Source organism: Engystomops pustulosus, chromosome 3, assembly GCF_040894005.1.
Source record: "Engystomops pustulosus chromosome 3, aEngPut4.maternal, whole genome shotgun sequence".
Classification (NCBI taxonomy): Eukaryota; Metazoa; Chordata; class Amphibia; order Anura; family Leptodactylidae; genus Engystomops; species Engystomops pustulosus.
The window spans coordinates 105752189-105769401 of record NC_092413.1 but is presented as its reverse complement, the minus strand read 5'-3'; the positions used below and the strand labels follow the sequence as shown (position 1 = coordinate 105769401).

General features: G+C 41.9%; 1 protein-coding gene across 2 annotated transcripts in view; it reads left to right on the top strand.

Annotated features, from left to right (window-relative positions):
* Positions 1 to 784: 784 nt before the first annotated feature.
* Positions 785 to 17213, top strand: part of LOC140120531 (G-protein coupled receptor family C group 6 member A-like) — a 36193-nt gene continuing 19764 nt past the window's right edge. Inside the window, exon 1 of one of the 2 annotated variants that reach the window (XM_072139538.1) lies at positions 785 to 971. In XM_072139538.1, the coding sequence (XP_071995639.1) occupies positions 793 to 971 (179 nt within the window). In that variant the 5' untranslated portion in view covers positions 785 to 792. The remainder of the gene's footprint in view (positions 972 to 17213) is intronic. The other variant, XM_072139539.1, reaches the window with a different exon arrangement.

Here is a 17213-nt window from a genome sequence, read left to right as displayed (position 1 = left end):
GGCCTACTTGGGACCAATGCAGAGCCAGGAGCCCTGCGAGCTGAGTTTGGGCCGGGGGGCATAGGATCCACATCGAAGGGCACGGGTGTACCAGCGATGCGTTCCGAGGATCGCGGGTATGGTCGTGACAGTCATAACTTACACAATAGTTGTAGATGCTTACCACTAGGATATCAAGCTCATTCTGCTACTCTGGGACACTAAAGCAGGGTGGAAGCAAGTGGCATATCTTTCCAAATATCAAGATATCATCCCTAGCTCTGTTTTGCTAGTTGAAAGACCAGTGCAATCAGCAGTATAGACCAGGTATACATAGAATGGATTTTGGTGTCTCCCAAACATACTTCTTGCAGTATATGCAGGTTAAATCCTTTGTGTGTCTAGTTTGAGGGATATGTCAGGGGAAATAAACAATATTACTTTTTCAGACTTGGCTAGTACTCCATCTGCACATTTATCACTCTCCATTCTTTACGGTATTGAAATGTATGTTCTGAGATTAATTCCATTATATTTCTCTTGTAATGAGCTTGGTATTGCCCTATAACTGCAGCAACTGGTCAACACTGTAAATTACATCCTTCCTTTTTACTTTAGCTATTATTACATAGACATTATGTTGAAATTTTTTTTCAGGTATAGCCTCAGGTAAACTAGTACTATATTTGAATAGAATGCATGTCATTCTTTTAAGTGGAAAAACCCGAGTGAGTTGTTGTTGAAAATATGAACCAGAGAGATAGATCCAGTGTTTTAAAATACTTCCCGTGCGGCACAGAACTCGTGAAGATCATGAAGTTGCTTCTTCATCTAATTTATATAAGTCTGTGCTGGACACCTGTACAGATGTGCTTTGAAGAGTCTGTAGCTTATCTACCAGGAGATGTTATGATTGGAGGACTTTTTTCTATACATACAGGAGTATCAAATTTATTAGAAAGAACTGAAAATGATAGCTTTGTGTGTAAAAGGTTAGTAGTAATATATAATTTTTTTATATTTAAGTAAATATGTCTCTATTACTTTAAATGTGTGATTTATTTTGAAAAATTATCATACTTTAGCAATGACTTTAGCAAAAAGAAAGATTTTCTAAAGGTTATAGCTGTCACCAGTCAGTAGGAAGTACACAGGCCTTTGCTTTAAATGATTTCATTTCATCTGCGGCCATAGGACATCACAGTCTCTCACACTGATCTTGTGGGATTTTGGTCCACTTTTCTTCAAGTCTCTTCCACAGTTCAGTGACTGTTGTGGTTTTCTTGGACATAACTTTGTCACCAAGGATTCTCCAGTGGTTTTCTTTTGTGTTGGCCATTTCATTCTTTTAATGAAGGTTCTGATACACACTTGAATTCACTCTGCCATGTAGCTGTATGAGAGGACCAACTCCTGCTATAGAAAACATTCCCCAAACCACGACACTTCATCCGCCACCTTTCACTGACTTCTTTGCATATCTTGAGTTTGTTGACAATCAGATCCAAACAAATGAAACTTGCTTTTATCACTAAAATGAACTGTGTACCATTTTTTCAAAGGAGAGTATAGCTTTTAAATTTATCTGCTACTGTCAGATCTGCTACATATCAGGAAAATAAGAACTCTGTGCAATATATCAATAAAATGCATGGAGTTCAATCCAAAGCGCTCGTCACAGCTATAATCACAGACTGATCACAGAATAATGTAAAAAAAATCCTAAGGCTTACAGATAAATAGGGTTTGTCAGATAATTAAGGAAATTAGCACCAGGTGCCAGCTTTTACACCAATAACTTTCAGGTATCTGAAAGTGTTCTCTAATTTTGATCAGTGTTCTTTAACATTTCTTTAATTTACATCACAATTCATTTATTTTTATTCTGTGCTTTAGAATATATAACATTTATGAAATAAACTTATAATACTGCTATTTTACTCATGTTATGGTATATTCACATAGGACTATGCAATTAACATTTAGGAAATTGTTTATAATTTTTATCTCAAGTGTATGTGTATTAGTTGAGCTATACAAAGTCATCAGGGGGTGCTATACAGTATGTTATATACTCATTAATTAAGATGGTGATATTTAACAACTTAAGGAGCATCCAATTTTTGCTTTTTGAATTTCCATATTTCACTCCATGTCTTTAAAAATCCATATTTTTTTTATTTTTCGTGTATGAAACTGTATGGGGCTTCTTTTTGCAAACAAAATTGTCCTTCCTAGTGACGGTATTTCATATTTCATGCTGTGTACTGGAAAGCGCAAAAAACTTTCAAATACATATTATACAAAAATGCATTACAAAAAAATGAATTTGCGTACACTCTTTTTACAGCTTTCACTGTGTCATTGACATCTTGCTTTATTATTTGTGTCAATATGATTACATTGATACCACATTTTGTTTAGGCTTTGTTATTTTTTAATAGATTTAAAAAATTAAACCCTTTTGTACAAAAAAATTTTCTTACTTATGTCCTATTCAGACTTTTCGATATTCAGTGTACAAAGCTGTTTAAGGTGAAATTCTTTGCGAGACAAGTTGACGTTTTCATTGCTACCATTTTGGGGACTGTACGACTTTTTGATCAGTTTTTATTTATCATTTTCTTGGTGTAAAATGGCAAAAAGTGCCGATTTTGACATTTGGGTGGTATTTTTTGTTACAGGGTTCTCCGTCCCGAATAACTAATTTTATTTTTTGATAGATGGGGATTTTTGGGATATGGTGATAACTGACATGTTTATGATTTTTTTTGTTTATTTTATATGCATTCTAGGGATATGAGGTGATTTGAATTTTTACAGTTTTTAAAAACATTTTTACATCTTATTTTCATTTTTTATTTACTACTATTATAGGTCATGTGAATATACGGTTCTTTTATTACAACCTGCCTCTGTGCTCAAAATCAGTGTTTTTAAAACTTTAGGGAGAAGCTAACTGTGATCCAGCTCCCTCACCTCGGTGGGCAACAGAGCATAGTAGCCTGTGTCTCTCTGGTCTGCGGTTTCTCATCTAACAGGGCACAGGTTTAGCAGGTTTAATTTCGGCCACTTGTGCGGGGTCCTTACCTCACAGGCCACAGGCTTAACCTCTTAACGCTGAAGCCACTTTTCACCTTCCTGACACGGCCCATTTTTTCAGATCTGCCCTGTGTCACTACAAGGGGTTATTACTTCGTAACGCTTTAACATATCCAAGTGATTTTAAAATTGTTTTCTTGTGACACTTTGTACTTCATGTTAGTTGAAAAATGTTGGTGGTATGTTTTGCATTTATTTATGAGAAAATCACATATTTGGTGAAAATTTGGAAAAATTCTTGATTTTCGAACTTCAAAATGTTCTACTTTTTCCATACATAGTCATAACCCCAAAAAAACTTAATAACTAACATTCGCTAAATGTCTAATTTATGTGGACATGGTTTTTTATGCATACTCTTATTTTTGTAAGATGTTATCGGCTTTTGAACGGCAGGTGCGATTTTTCACATTTTCATAAAAAATGCTAAATCCTGCTATTGAGGGACCTGCTCAGGTTTCAAGTCACTTTGAGAGACCTAAATAAAAGTAAAACCCCATAAATTACCCCATTATAGCAACTACACCCCTCAATGTACATGATACAACTTTTATGAAGTTTGTTAACCCTTTAATTGTTTTACAGGGGTTAAAACAAAATCGGATACAATTTAGAAAATAAACTTTTTTGGCTAAATGAATGTGTTTTTCAAAAAATGTACAAATTCTCAGTGGATAAAATACCAAAACGCTCCACAAAATTTGATCCCCAATCCCCCCCGCGTATAACAATACCCCATATGTGGTGGTTACCAGCTGTATAGGCACACGCCAGGGCATTGAGGGGGGAGCTGCGCCATTCAGAGCAGATTATGCATTGTCACTTTTTATTGGCTATACAATCTTTATTTTTTTGGCAATTTGGGCTTATTTTTTGCGACATGAGATGCACTTTACAAAAACTTCATTTTCGTGGGTCATTAGCTTATTGGTGAGATTTTATTAACTCTTGAATGTATGGGTGAAAAGAAAATTGTCAATTTTGGTTTACTTTCTTTTTGTATATTTTGGGGGTCGTACACCGTTCATTAAAAATACTATATTATCTTTATTCTATAGGTCACTATGATTATGGTGATACCTCATTTATACAGTTTTTCATTTATTTTTACAATTTTACTGGATAAAAACTAATATAGAGGAAATCTCATTTGTTTTTGCATCGCCATCTTTTCAGAGACGTAACTTTAATATTTTTTGGTTGAAAGAGCTAGTTTAGGGCTTATTTTTTACGTGTTGAGTTGTTCTTTTCAGTGGTATCATTTTGGCGCACATAACTTTTTTTGATCACTTTTTAGAACATTTTTGTGTAGAGATTTTATGAAAAATGTAAATTTTTGGCGTGTTTTACGGGTTTTGTTTTTACGGCGTTCACCGAGCGGGTCCAATAATGTTTCTGAGTTATTGTACAGATTGTTACGGACGCGGCAATACCAAATATGTGGTTTTTTTTGGCGAATTTTGTGCTTTTTTCACTTTATTGCATGTGTATAGGGAATATTTGTGTTTAGGGGACTTTAACTTTATTTAATTAATTCTTTTTATTAAAAAATGATTTTATGTTATGTTTTTAACATTTTTTATTTACTTTTACAGGTTAGCTTGAACAAGTGATCCACTGATCGCTTGTTCAAGCTATTCTTCACATTACACAGTGTAATACAGATGTATTACACTGTATAATGTAACACACTGAGCATTCTGCGCCAGGAAGGAGGATCGCGCAGCCCCGGGCGCTGGCAGTCCCGTAAGCGCCGCGGGGCGGGGGGGGGGGGGTCCGATTCTACTCAAATGCCCCTAGCACGCCGCGATCGCGGGTGTCAGAGGCAGGTGTCGGCTATAATATATAGCACTGCTAGGCTAGGAGCAAAAGTGTCACCAGCAATAAAAGGCGAGTATAAACTTTTTTTTAAAATTCTGTCTACAGTAAGGCTCTATTACTACTGGGGGCATGACTGCTGCAGGGCTGGTTCTAGACAAAGTGGGGCCCTGGGAAAAACTCAAAGTGGGGCCCCAAAATAAAACTATTTCATGACCAGTCACAGTCAGTAAGAAGCTCCATTTAGTATGGTAAAACAAACTGTAATATGGGAGAATTTTACAGGAGATAAATAGATGATAGGGAGATTGATGGGCAGCACAGTGGCTCAGTGGTTAGCACTACAGCCTTGCAACGCTAGTCAACATCTGCAAAGAGTTTGTATGTTCTCTCCGTGTTTGCGTGGGTTTCCTCCGGATGCTGGTAGGGTGATTAGATTGTGAGCCCCATTGGGGACAGGGACTGATCTGGCAAGCTCTGTGCAGCGCTGCGTAATCTGTGTGCGCTATATAAATAAAGGAATTATTAATTATAAATATTATGATAGAAGATAAATATGAAAGATGATATAAATTTCTAGATGCAGAACTTTAAAGTACATGACATTTACAGTAGATGGATATGAGAGATAAATACAGTAGAAGAGAGATAGAAGATTGATTAGTAACTCGATAGAGAAAAAGCAAGATATATAAATGGTCAGATTATAAGAGATAGATATGTAGACAGGAGATGGATGATAAGCCACTTCAACCAGGAATTCAACCAAGGGGTATTAACCCTTTCACCGCTTGGCATTTCTGGATATTTTGTCGCGTTATTGATCAGAGCAATTTTTACAATTTTGACGTTTAAATATTAACTCGAAATTACAGCAGAAAGAATCAAAGTAAACCCAACAAACCACATATTTTCTGAAAGCAGACACTTGCCCCATTTTCAAAATTGTATTAAAGAGTTTATAGACATATGCGCCTTCATGCAATTTTGATTCAAACTGAAACATTTTATAAAAAATACTTAAAATTTGAGTTTGATGGCAAAAAATGTGCTCCAAACAGAAAATAATTACCTGCACATCTAATAAATGTAATAGATGGACATTGGAGATGAGCGAGCACTAAAATGCTCGAGTGCTTGTTACTCGAGTCAAACTTTTCCCGCTGCTCGAATGCTCGTTTCGAATTACGAACCCCATTGAAGTCAATGGGAGACTCGAGAGGACCAAGGCTCTGCAATAAAATGTGTCATTTTATTGATAAATAAGGAAGTCAGTCCTGTTTATTTGTTTTTTTTATTCAATGGAATATTCGTGGAACTTCAAAAAGGAGAATGACCCGTGTTAAAATTCTGCAATGTGTTCTTCACACATATTGTTCTTCACATACTATTGTGAAGAACACCTTTTGTACTTTGTTCTTCACTGAAGAACACATTGCATATGTTTCCATACGTCTGCTAACTTATCCGAAGACACGAGTGCAGAACGGTGTTCTTCACAATAGTGTCCATAGGGGACACCAAACTATTTTCAAACTTATTCACACAGATCTATCATCGTCGCTCCCTTACACAATGGTGACCAAAATAAATAACTATATATCCATAAACCTAAGATAATAAAAATCACTTTTAGATGTGCGCCATTGTATTATCCGCACAATAACAGAACCCTCCGGGCTTCATAAGAATCTGAGTCAGAACACCATAACATATAATATTATAATGTATAACATGTATAATATTGGAGGATGGTGTGAAATAAAAACTTTATTCCAGAACATGTGTGTGGTTTTGGTGTTACATATAACTTTATGGACATGTTCTGGGTTTCTGTGTTAATATATAATAGCAACATTAGGCAAAGAAGATCGAATGTTCATCGTATCAGTCAATTTTTGCAAAAAAACTATCACGAAATAAAAGGCAATAAGAGATCAAGCATGTTCTTAGATAGTTCTGGATAGAGAAGGGTTAAAAACATGAATATTAGTTGATATTATCTCTTCTCAAAACGTAGTAACATATACAGGCGGTCCCCTACTTAAGGACACCCGACTTACAGACAACCCATAGTTACAGACGGACCCCTCTGCCCACTGTGACTTCTTGTAAAGCTCTCTGGATGCTTTACTATAGTCCCAGACTGCAATGATCAGCTGTAAGGTGTCTGTAATGAAGCTTTATTGATAATTCTTGGTACAATGACACCAAAAATTTTGAAACTCCAATTGTCACTGGGGCAAAAGAAAAAAAAAATGTCTAGAACTTCAATTATAAAATATACAGTTTCGACTTACATACAAATTCAACTTAAGAACAAACCTCCGGACCCTATCTTGTATGTAACCCGGGGACTGCTTGTAAAGTGAATATTTCCATTATCTGTGAGGTGCAGCAGCTCATGTGTGCTGCAATTCTCCCTGTAGCCTGATGGCTAAGAATCAGGAGGGGTGTACACTTCAGGGGGCTGTATCTCTGGCTGTGTGACACATAGAACCTCGCTTTCTTTTTCCTATGAAAGAAGAACTGTTAAACTGCCGTCAGGAGTGATTTTTATATATAAAAATGGCACCTGATATTCTCACTTTAAACCTGAATATCTCTGGATCCATGGCACCTAGAAACACAATTCAAGATTCATTTCAAAGAAGAGATTCTCCCTGGGCAATTGCCCTTTTTGCCTACCCATAGCGCTGGCCGTGGACTGCTGACTACTAGGTGCGTGCCTAATGGGGCAATACAGCTGACTACTGGGGAGATTTCTACTGGCTTCTTATATACTACTGGCTAGCTTAGGGCATTGTTACTGTTGTCTACTTAGAGCACTGTTACTACTAGCTACAGTGGACATGGTATATGTTAGCTAATGGTGGCACTGTAACCAGTGGCTACTAGGAGCACTGTTTCTCCTGGCTACTGGGGCTCTATATCTACTGGCCACTGTGGGGCTCTGTTACTTTTGGCTACTGGGGGTACACCGACTTCTAACTACTGAGACACAGGGACTTTTGGCTACTGTTGGGCACAGTTACTGTATTGGCTACTGTAGGTAGCAATCCCTAGAGGATCTAAAGAAAAGTATTACGTTTGTGATAGAAAAGTGGAGGAGATGATGATGAAGTGAAGAATATTAATTTTTGTGTTGAAAAATCTACATAATGAGCTGACACAGGGTTGGCTCCAGGTATCAGTGGGCCCTTGGGCCAAAGGGACCTCAGTGGGCCCCTTTGCAGTAAACTGGCGTAGATTAATTTTATACAGCCTTCTCACCCCCATAAGTTAATTATATGCAGCCCCCCATGGATTAATTATATACAGCCCAGGCCCCACTCACCACCCATAGTTTAATTGTATGCATCCCCCCTCCCCCACATGGATTATATGCACCCCCCTCACCACCCATTATATGCAGCCCCTCTCCTCTCCCCCCAAACATTATATGCAGCCCCTGCACGCACCCCCCATTCATTATATACAGCCCTCTCCTCATCATCCCATTCATTATATACAGTCCCCTCCTCACCCCCCATTCATTATATACAGCTCCTCATCCCCCGCATTCATTATATACAGTCCCCTCCTCACCCCCCATTCATTATATACAGTCCCCTTCTCACCCCCCATTCATTATGTACAGTCCCCTCCTCACCCCCCCATTCATTATATACAGCTCCTCCTCATCCCCTATTCATTATATACAGTCCCCTCCTCATCCCCCCCATTCATTATATACAGTCCCCTCCTCACCCCCCATATACAGTCCTGCTGCTTGGGACGGGGCCTTCACCGCATGGCAGCATCTTACGGCAAGCGGAGTGCCGCTTTATGGTGCCAGCACCCGGCACGGCCCGGCTGCTGGGGAATGAGATGTGGCCACGAGTGGGCCCTCCCAGCAGCTGTGGGCCCCGGCACTTGCCCGGGTTTGCCGGGTGCTGGCGCCGGCCCTGAGCTGACATGTCGGTCTAGGTCTTAAAAGGATTTCTCCTTTCATCCTCTATTAAACAATTAAACACATCTTCTGTGTACATTTACAGTAAGTGCTTGTATTACCCATGAGATCACAATGCTGCTGCATTTCCCCTATCCTATGATTTCTCCTGCAGAGAATTTTTTCTCGGTTTTGCTGCAGTAATAATGTTCAGAACTTGAGTTTTTGTGGTGTATTTATGTACATGGCTTAATCCTGGAGGTGTGGGATGTTAAAGCAGCTATATTGGTCTATTAATGAGAGCATTGAGATTTATAACTAAGTAATATGTACAGTTAGGTATGTGAACAAATTTATTCATAGTTAGCTAAATGTATATTTTAAATTGAAGGCTAAAAGGTTATAAAGTTGAAATTGAATCACTTTTAAATACAAAAAGTAAATTTACAGATTATATTAATATAAAGATATTTTAATTCTTTATTACAGTAGGTATCGTTTTTCAGTATGCCGCAGTAGGCGATTGACTTCTCACTTCTAAAGTAGAGAGCCTGTTGTTAAAGGGGTTTGCCCATGAAAGAAAAATCTTAAATTTCAATCCCCTAGTGCTGTTTACAAAATAAAGATAATTTTTAACCCTTTACTGTACAATTTTACTTAGTTGTATTGCTGTTTTCGCTTCTATCACTGCCTTGCCTGGGCATTGTAAAATTCCAGATTTTGGGCGGGGACACTCTAAGCAAACACTTCATGATCCCTCTAGTCCTGTGATATGCTGTATGCTGAAAATGTGTTTAGATTATCAGGGTACATGTTTATAAACACTTTCATTTAGTTTCTGAACATTCTACTAGTATCTGACACATAGAAAGAGAGATGAGACAGATCAGAGATGAGAGATGATGAGATTCCTATTACACATGACATTCTCAGCTCTGCTATCACAGCAGGAAGTGCGTGTGAGTGAGCTCATTTTGTGATGCAAGGGTGGATAATCTGTCCTGCCCGACTCTAGACTTCTGATTTAGGGTCGGATCCAGGGGCAACCGAAATTGTGTACACCAGGACTGATAGAGATTAGAGATGAGCAAGCACTAAAATGCTCGGGTACTCGTTATTCGAGACGAACTTTTCCCGATGCTCGAGTGCTCGTCTCGAATAACGAGCCCCATTAAAGTCAATGGGAGACTCGAGCATTTTTCAAGGGGACCAAGGATCTGCACAGGGCAGCTTGGCCAAGCACCTGGGAACTTCAGAAAAGGATGGAAACACCACGGAAATGGACAGGAAACAGCAGGGGCAGCATGCATGGATGCCTCTGAGGCTGCTTAATCGCACCATTATGCCAAAAGTATGGGCAACAGCATGGCAATGATAGAGTGACCGAATGAGGCTAGATAGCATCTAAAACATCCAATAATTGACCCTGACACTATAGGGGACCATGCAGAGGCAGCGGCAGCAGCGGCAGGCTAGAGAGTGTCTTGGCAACATACCCCAAATGGACTCAGGCTTAAAACCAATGGGTGGCAGAGAGGAACCAAAGGAGGTGAGCAAGAAGCGCTCAAATAATATCGGTAAATGATAAAAGTTTGCCAGTATATTTTGTGGATTACACAGCAGGGTGGCGACAAAGTTAACAAGTTTGATGAGGAAGCCATGAAAACAACCCAAAATTCTGCCTGACACAGCTCGTTTGATAAGGGGACCATGTATAAAGGCAGTGAACTAGTAGTAGATTAAAGGTGCTGCAGTTAAAACTATGTTAGTTGGATCTTGGGATGGAGCTGGCGCTCCGGTGCCAGGCGAGCTTTCGCCAATCCAAGCCCCTGTCTCTAGGCTACTCCCCAAACAGCACTTCTAAGAACCTTTTGTATAAGATCAAGTGTAGTAGCGTTCTTATAAGTTTAGGATATGGCGGGTGAGGGGAATGTAAACAGATGCGCAAGAAGCGCTGAAATAATATTGGTAAATGATAAAAGTTTGCCAGTATATTTTGTGGATTACACAGCAGGGTGGCGACAAAGTTAACATGGAAGCCATGAAAACAATCCAAAATTCTGCCTGACACAGCTCGTTTGATAAGGGGACCATGTATGGAGGCAGCTATATGGACTACTTTTGGAGGCAGCTATGGCGATGACGTGTGGAGGTAGCAATGGAGACAACGTGTGAAGGCAGCTAAAAAGACGACGTGTGGAGGCTGCTATGGAGACAATTTAATTTGGATAGTGCCTGTATGTGGCAGTCCAAAAAAGTTTTCAAACCAGAGGAGCAGGTAGCTGGTCCTCCAGAAAAATTACATAGATTGAGTGCCTGTTTGTGGCAGTCCAAAAAAGTTTTCAAACCAGAGGAGCAGGTAGCTGGTCCTCCAGAAAAATTACATAGATTGAGTGCCTGTATGTGGCAGTCCAAAAAAGTTTTCAAACCAGAGGAGCAGGTAGCTGGTCCTCCAAAAAGATTAAATAAATTGAGTGCCTGTATGTGGCAGTCCAAAAAAGTTTTCAAACCAGAGGAGCAGGTAGCTGGTCCTCCAGAAAAATTACATAGATTGAGTGCCTGTATGTGGCAGTCCAAAAAAGTTTTCAAAGCAGAGGAGCAGGTAGCTGGTCCTCCAAAAAGATTAAATAAATTGAGTGCCTGTATGTGGCAGTCCAAAAAAGTTTTCAAACCAGAGGAGCAGGTAGCTGGTCCTCCAGAAAAATTACATAGATTGAGTGCCTGTATGTGGCACTCCCAAAAATTGTTTAAAACAGAGGACAGGGTAGTTGGCCCTCCAGAAAAATTAAATACATAGAGTACTATAGCCAGAGCCAGTTTCCTCTGCTTTAGTGTACAAAGAGGAGGAGAAGGAGGACAATGAGGAGTAGGAGTGCATACATTATTCAGGTTCAGCTTCTTTCACCCGGTGGAGAATGGAAATGTGGAGAAATCCAGGCTTTATTCATCGTGATAAGCGTCAGCCTGTCAGCGCTGTCAGTCGACAGGAGTGTACCCTTATCGGTGACGATGCCACCAGCTGCACTGAAAACCCGCTCGGACAACACGCTAGCGGCAGGGCAGGCAAGAACCTCCAAGGCGTACATCGCCAGTTCGTGCCACATGTCCAGCTTTGAAACCCAGTAGTTGTAGGGAGCTGTGTGATCATTTAGGACGATGGTATGGTCAGCTACATACTCCCTCACCATCTTTCTGTAAAGATCAGCCCTACTCTGCCGAGACTGGGGACAGGTGACAGTGTCTTGCTGGGGTGACATAAAACTGGCAAAGGCCTTGTAAAGCGTACCCATGCCAGTGCTGGACAAGCTGCCTGCTCGCCTACTCTCCCTCGCTACTTGTCCCGCAGAAGTACGCCCTCTGCCGCTAGCGCTGTCAGAAGGGAAATACTGTTTCAGCTTGTGCACCAGGGCCTGCTGGTATTCATGCATTCTCACACTCCTTTCCTCTCCAGGGATGAGAGTGGAATGATTTTGCTTGTACCGTGGGTCCAGGAGAGTGAATACCCAGTAATCGGTGCTGGAATAAATTCTTTGAACGCGAGGGTCACGGGATAGGCAGCTTAGCATGAAATCTGCCATATGCACCAGAGTCCCAACGCGCAAGAATTCACTCCCCTCACTGGCCTGACTGTCCATTTCCTCCTCCTCCAACTCCTTCAACTCCTCTTCTTCTGCCCATACACGCTGAACAGTGAAGGACTGAACAATGGTCCCCTCTTCTGTCTCGCCAACATTCTCCTCCTCTTCCTCTTCATCCTCCTCCACCTCCTCGGATATGCGCTGAGAAACAGACCTAAGGGTGCTTTGGCTATCAACAAGGGAATCTTCTTCCCCCATCTTTTGTGACGAGCGCAAAGCTTCCGACTTCGCCTAGGCTCAGCAGTTTGAGCACTGCCTGCTGTCGCTTAGCGATGGCACTGCTGCTGTGCCTAGAGCTACCGACTGATGGCGCCATGCCCACGGATGGTAATTCAGAGGAGGAGGTGGAGGAAGGGTTGGGAGGAGGAGGAGCCATAGTAGGCCTTTGAGACCTGGACCGAGGTAGGCCCCGCAATCCTCGGCGTCGGCAGTATATGACCAGCCCCAGGGTCAGATTCGGTCCCAGCCTCCACCAAGTTAACCCAATGTGCCGTCAGCGATATATAGTGGCCCTACCCGGCAGCACTCGTCCACGTGTCCGTGGTCAGGTGGACCTTGTCAGAAACGGCGTTGGTCAGGGCACGGAGGATGTTCTCTGACACGTGCTTGTGCAGGGCTGGGACGGCACATCGGGAAAAGTAGTGGCGGCTGGGGACCGAATACCGAGGGGTGGCCGCCGCCATGAGGTTTCGAAAGGCCTCGGTCTCTACCAGCCTATAGGGCAGCATCTCCAGGCTAAGCAACTTGGAGATGTGGACGTTGAGGGCTTGGGCGTGTGGGTGGGTTGCGCTATACCTCCTTTTGCACTCCAGCGTCTGGGGTATGGAGAGCTGAATGCTGGTGGATGCTGTGGAGGATCGTGGAGGCGAAGATGGGGTTTTCGCACGGGAGGTGTTTGGGCCGGGGTCCTGGGCAGGGGGCTGACTAGCAGATGACACAGGGGAAGGAGCAGTGGTGTGCCCGGCCGGAGGTGAACGGGCTTGGTGCCATTGAGTGGGGTGTTTAGCATTCAGATGCCTGCGCATACAGGTGGTAGTTAAGCTAGTAGTGGTGGAACCCCTGCTGATCCTGGTTTGGCAAAGGTTGCACACCACAGTCCGTCGGTCATCCGGTGTTTCTTTAAAGAACCTCCAGACTTCTGAAAATCTAGCCCTCGCCACGGGAGCTTGACTACGGGCAACATTTGGCACTGATGCACCAGCTCTGGCCCTGCCTCTCCGTCTGGCCCCACCACTGCCTCTTCCAACCTGTTCTGCTATAGGACTCGCCTCCGTCTCAGAAGCACTGTGTTCACCCGGCCTATCAACCCAGCTTGGGTCTGTCACCTCATCATCCTCCGATCCCTCAGTCTGCTCCCCCCTCGGACTTCCTGCCCTGACAACAACTTCACCACTGTCTGACAACCGTGTCTCCTCATCGTCCGACAACTCTTTACACACTTCTTCCACTACGTGAATAATGTCATCATCACCCACAGACTGCGACTGGTGGAAAACCTGGGCATCGGAAAATAGCTCAGCAGCAGCAGGACAAGTGGTTTGTGACTGTGGCAAGGGTCCAGAAAACAGTTCCTCAGAGTATGCCAAATTTTGGTGGGAGGGGGCAGACTGGGGGGAAGGAGGCTGAGGTAGAGGAGCAGGAGGAGTGCCGATTTCGGTGACATGGGTGGACTGCGTGGAAGACTGACTGGTGGACAAATGGCTAGAAGCATTGTCCGCAATCCACGACATCACCTCTTCGCACTGTTCTGGCCTCAACAGTGCTCTACCACGAGTCCCAGTAACTTGAGACATGATGAACCTAGGGAGTTTACCTCTGCGGCATTCCCCTGCTCCCCCATCAGCAGGTGGTGTCTCACCCCGCCCAGGACCACGGCCTCTGACCCCTGCAGTAGTTGGACGCCCACGTCCACGCCCTCGTCCTCTACGCCTAGCCCTCGGGTTAAACATTTTCCAAAGTAAAGTGTAAACTTGAAAAAAAAAAAATTTGTGTTTATTTTTTTTTAGTTTTTTATTTTTTTTAACAAAACGATGCTATCCTATTGCTATGGCTAGTTTCTAACCTACACTGACAGCACACAACTGGATTTTGTGCTTTGCAAGATGAGTTTGAGCTATAAAATGAAATACAGCTAAAAAAAAAAAAAATCAGCAGACTCTGCCTAATTCTACTCAAACCCCTAATAAATTGTCCCACTTCGGTGTTTGAGGTGGATATGCGTGTCACTAAGAGCTAAACACAACGGTCGCAGGTCTCCCAGCAAATTCCTCACAGTATGGTACTAGCTGCACTACTAGTGCCAGCAAGCCCAGCCACAAGCAAACAAAAAAAAGGAAAATATAACGCTATTGTAGGCCTAAGTAAGCCGTTGGGGTTCTCCTATGGCTATTTTGAAGCCTACAATGAGAGCACACTGCTTTGCAAGATGAGTTTGAGCTATAAAATGAAATACAGCTAAAAAAAGAATAAATCAGCACACTCTGCCTAATTCTACTCAAACCCCTAATAAATTGTCCCACTTCGGTGTTTGAGGTGGATATGCGTGTCACTAAGAGCTAAACACAACGGTCGCAGGTCTCCCAGCAAATTCCTCACAGTATGGTACTAGCTGCACTACTAGTGCCAGCAAGCCCAGCCACAAGCAAACAAAAAAAGGAAAATATCACGCTATTGTAGGCCTAAGTAAGCCGTTGGGGTTCTCCTATGGCTATTTTGTAGCCTACAATGAGAGCACACTGCTTTGCAAGATGAGTTTGAGCTATAAAATGAAATACAGCTAAAAAAAAAAAAAATCAGCAGACTCTGCCTAATTCTACTCAAACCCCTAATAAATTGTCCCACTTCGGTGTTTGAGGTGGATATGCGTGTCACTAAGAGCTAAACACAACGGTCGCATGTCTCCCAGCAAATTCCTCACAGTATGGTACTAGCTGCACTACTAGTGCCAGCAAGCCCAGCCACAAGCAAACAAAAAAAAGGAAAATATAACGCTATTGTAGGCCTAAGTAAGCCGTTGGGGTTCTCCTATGGCTATTTTGTAGCCTACAATGAGAGCACACTGCTTTGCAAGATGAGTTTGAGCTATAAAATGAAATACAGCTAAAAAAAAAAATCAGCAGACTCTGCCTAATTCTACTTAAACCCCTAATAAATTGTCCCACTTCGGTGTTTGAGGGGGATATGTGTGTCACTAAGAGCTAAACACAACGGTCGCAGGTCTCCCAGCAAATTCCTCACAGTATGGTACTAGCTGCACTACTAGTGCCAGCAAGCCCAGCCACAAGCAAACAAAAAAAAGGAAAATATAACGCTATTGTAGGCCTAAGTAAGCCGTTGGGGTTCTCCTATGGCTATTTTGTAGCCTACACTGAAAGCACACTGCTTTGCAAGATGAGTTTGAGCTATAAAATGAAATACAGCTAAAAAAAAAAAAAATCAGCAGACTCTGCCTAATTCTAATCAAACCCCTAATAAATTGTTCCACTTTGGTGTTTGAGGTGGATATGTGTGTCACTAAGAGCTAAACACAACGGTAGCAAGTCCCCCTGCAAATTCCTCACAATATGGTACTAGCTGCACTACTAGTGCCAGCAAGCCCAGCCACAAGCAAATAAAAAAAAAAAAGTATAACGTTATTGTAGCCCTAAGAAGGGCTGTTGGGTTCTTGTTGAATCACTCCTGCCTAACACTATTCTAATAGAACACCCTAACGCTTTCCCTGACCAGCAGCAGCTCTCTCCCTAGCGGCATCCAGACACAGAATGATCCGAGCAGCGCAGGCAGGGGCTAGTCTATTCCAGGGTCACCTGATCTGGCCAGCCAACCACTGCTATCGACGTGTAAGGGTACCACGTCATGCTGGGTGGAGTGCAGAGTCTCTTGGCTTGTGATTGGCTCTGTTTCTGGCCGCCAAAAAGCAAAACGGCGGGAGATGCCATTTTCTCGAGCGGGCGAAGTATTCGTCCGAGCAACGAGCAGTTTCGAGTACGCTAATGCTCGAACGAGCATCAAGCTCGGACGAGTATGTTCGCTCATCTCTAATAGAGATGGATTGGAATTATATATGTGACATGCTGTATTTTTTTTTTTAATAAAAGTGAATTAGGGAATGTGTTATTTTGTTATTCTGAGTTTATTTAAGATTCTTATCTTCATGAGAATACCCATTTAAGAATTTGAATCTTTCCATATGTGCAGCCCTAAGAGGTTAATTTTATTAGGGGATGCTAAATATAAATTAGGTAGATGTTGTACATAAATTAGTAATGGGGTGTGGTATATTAGATGGCACAATGTATTATTTTGGGGTGATGTAGGACTTTAGTTCAGGGAGATGAAAGTGTAGCCCACACATAGGGCACTACCTCAATTTCAACCTTAGCTAACTTCTTGGTGCATGAAAACTCAACTCAAGTCCTTCTGGATTCTAATCCTTTTGTGGCAGATTGCCTGTTTATCTCTAACTGGTCTAAAGTCCACCTGTTTCCTATATATGTAACAATAAAAAAAGATTTTTATAGGAGGTGTTGTATGTAATTAGTTCAAGGGTGGAATATATAATAACACAATTGGGATGATGTACAATATTTATTATAATTAAAGGGAACCTGTCATCAGGTTTTCACTATGAAACCTAATGATGGGTTCCCACAGAAATCATACTGTGCCCCACACTTTTTAGTATTTAAATAGATAGTTCAGATCTAGCTAAAATTGCTTAAAAGTGTCTGGCATCTTGCTAGAAG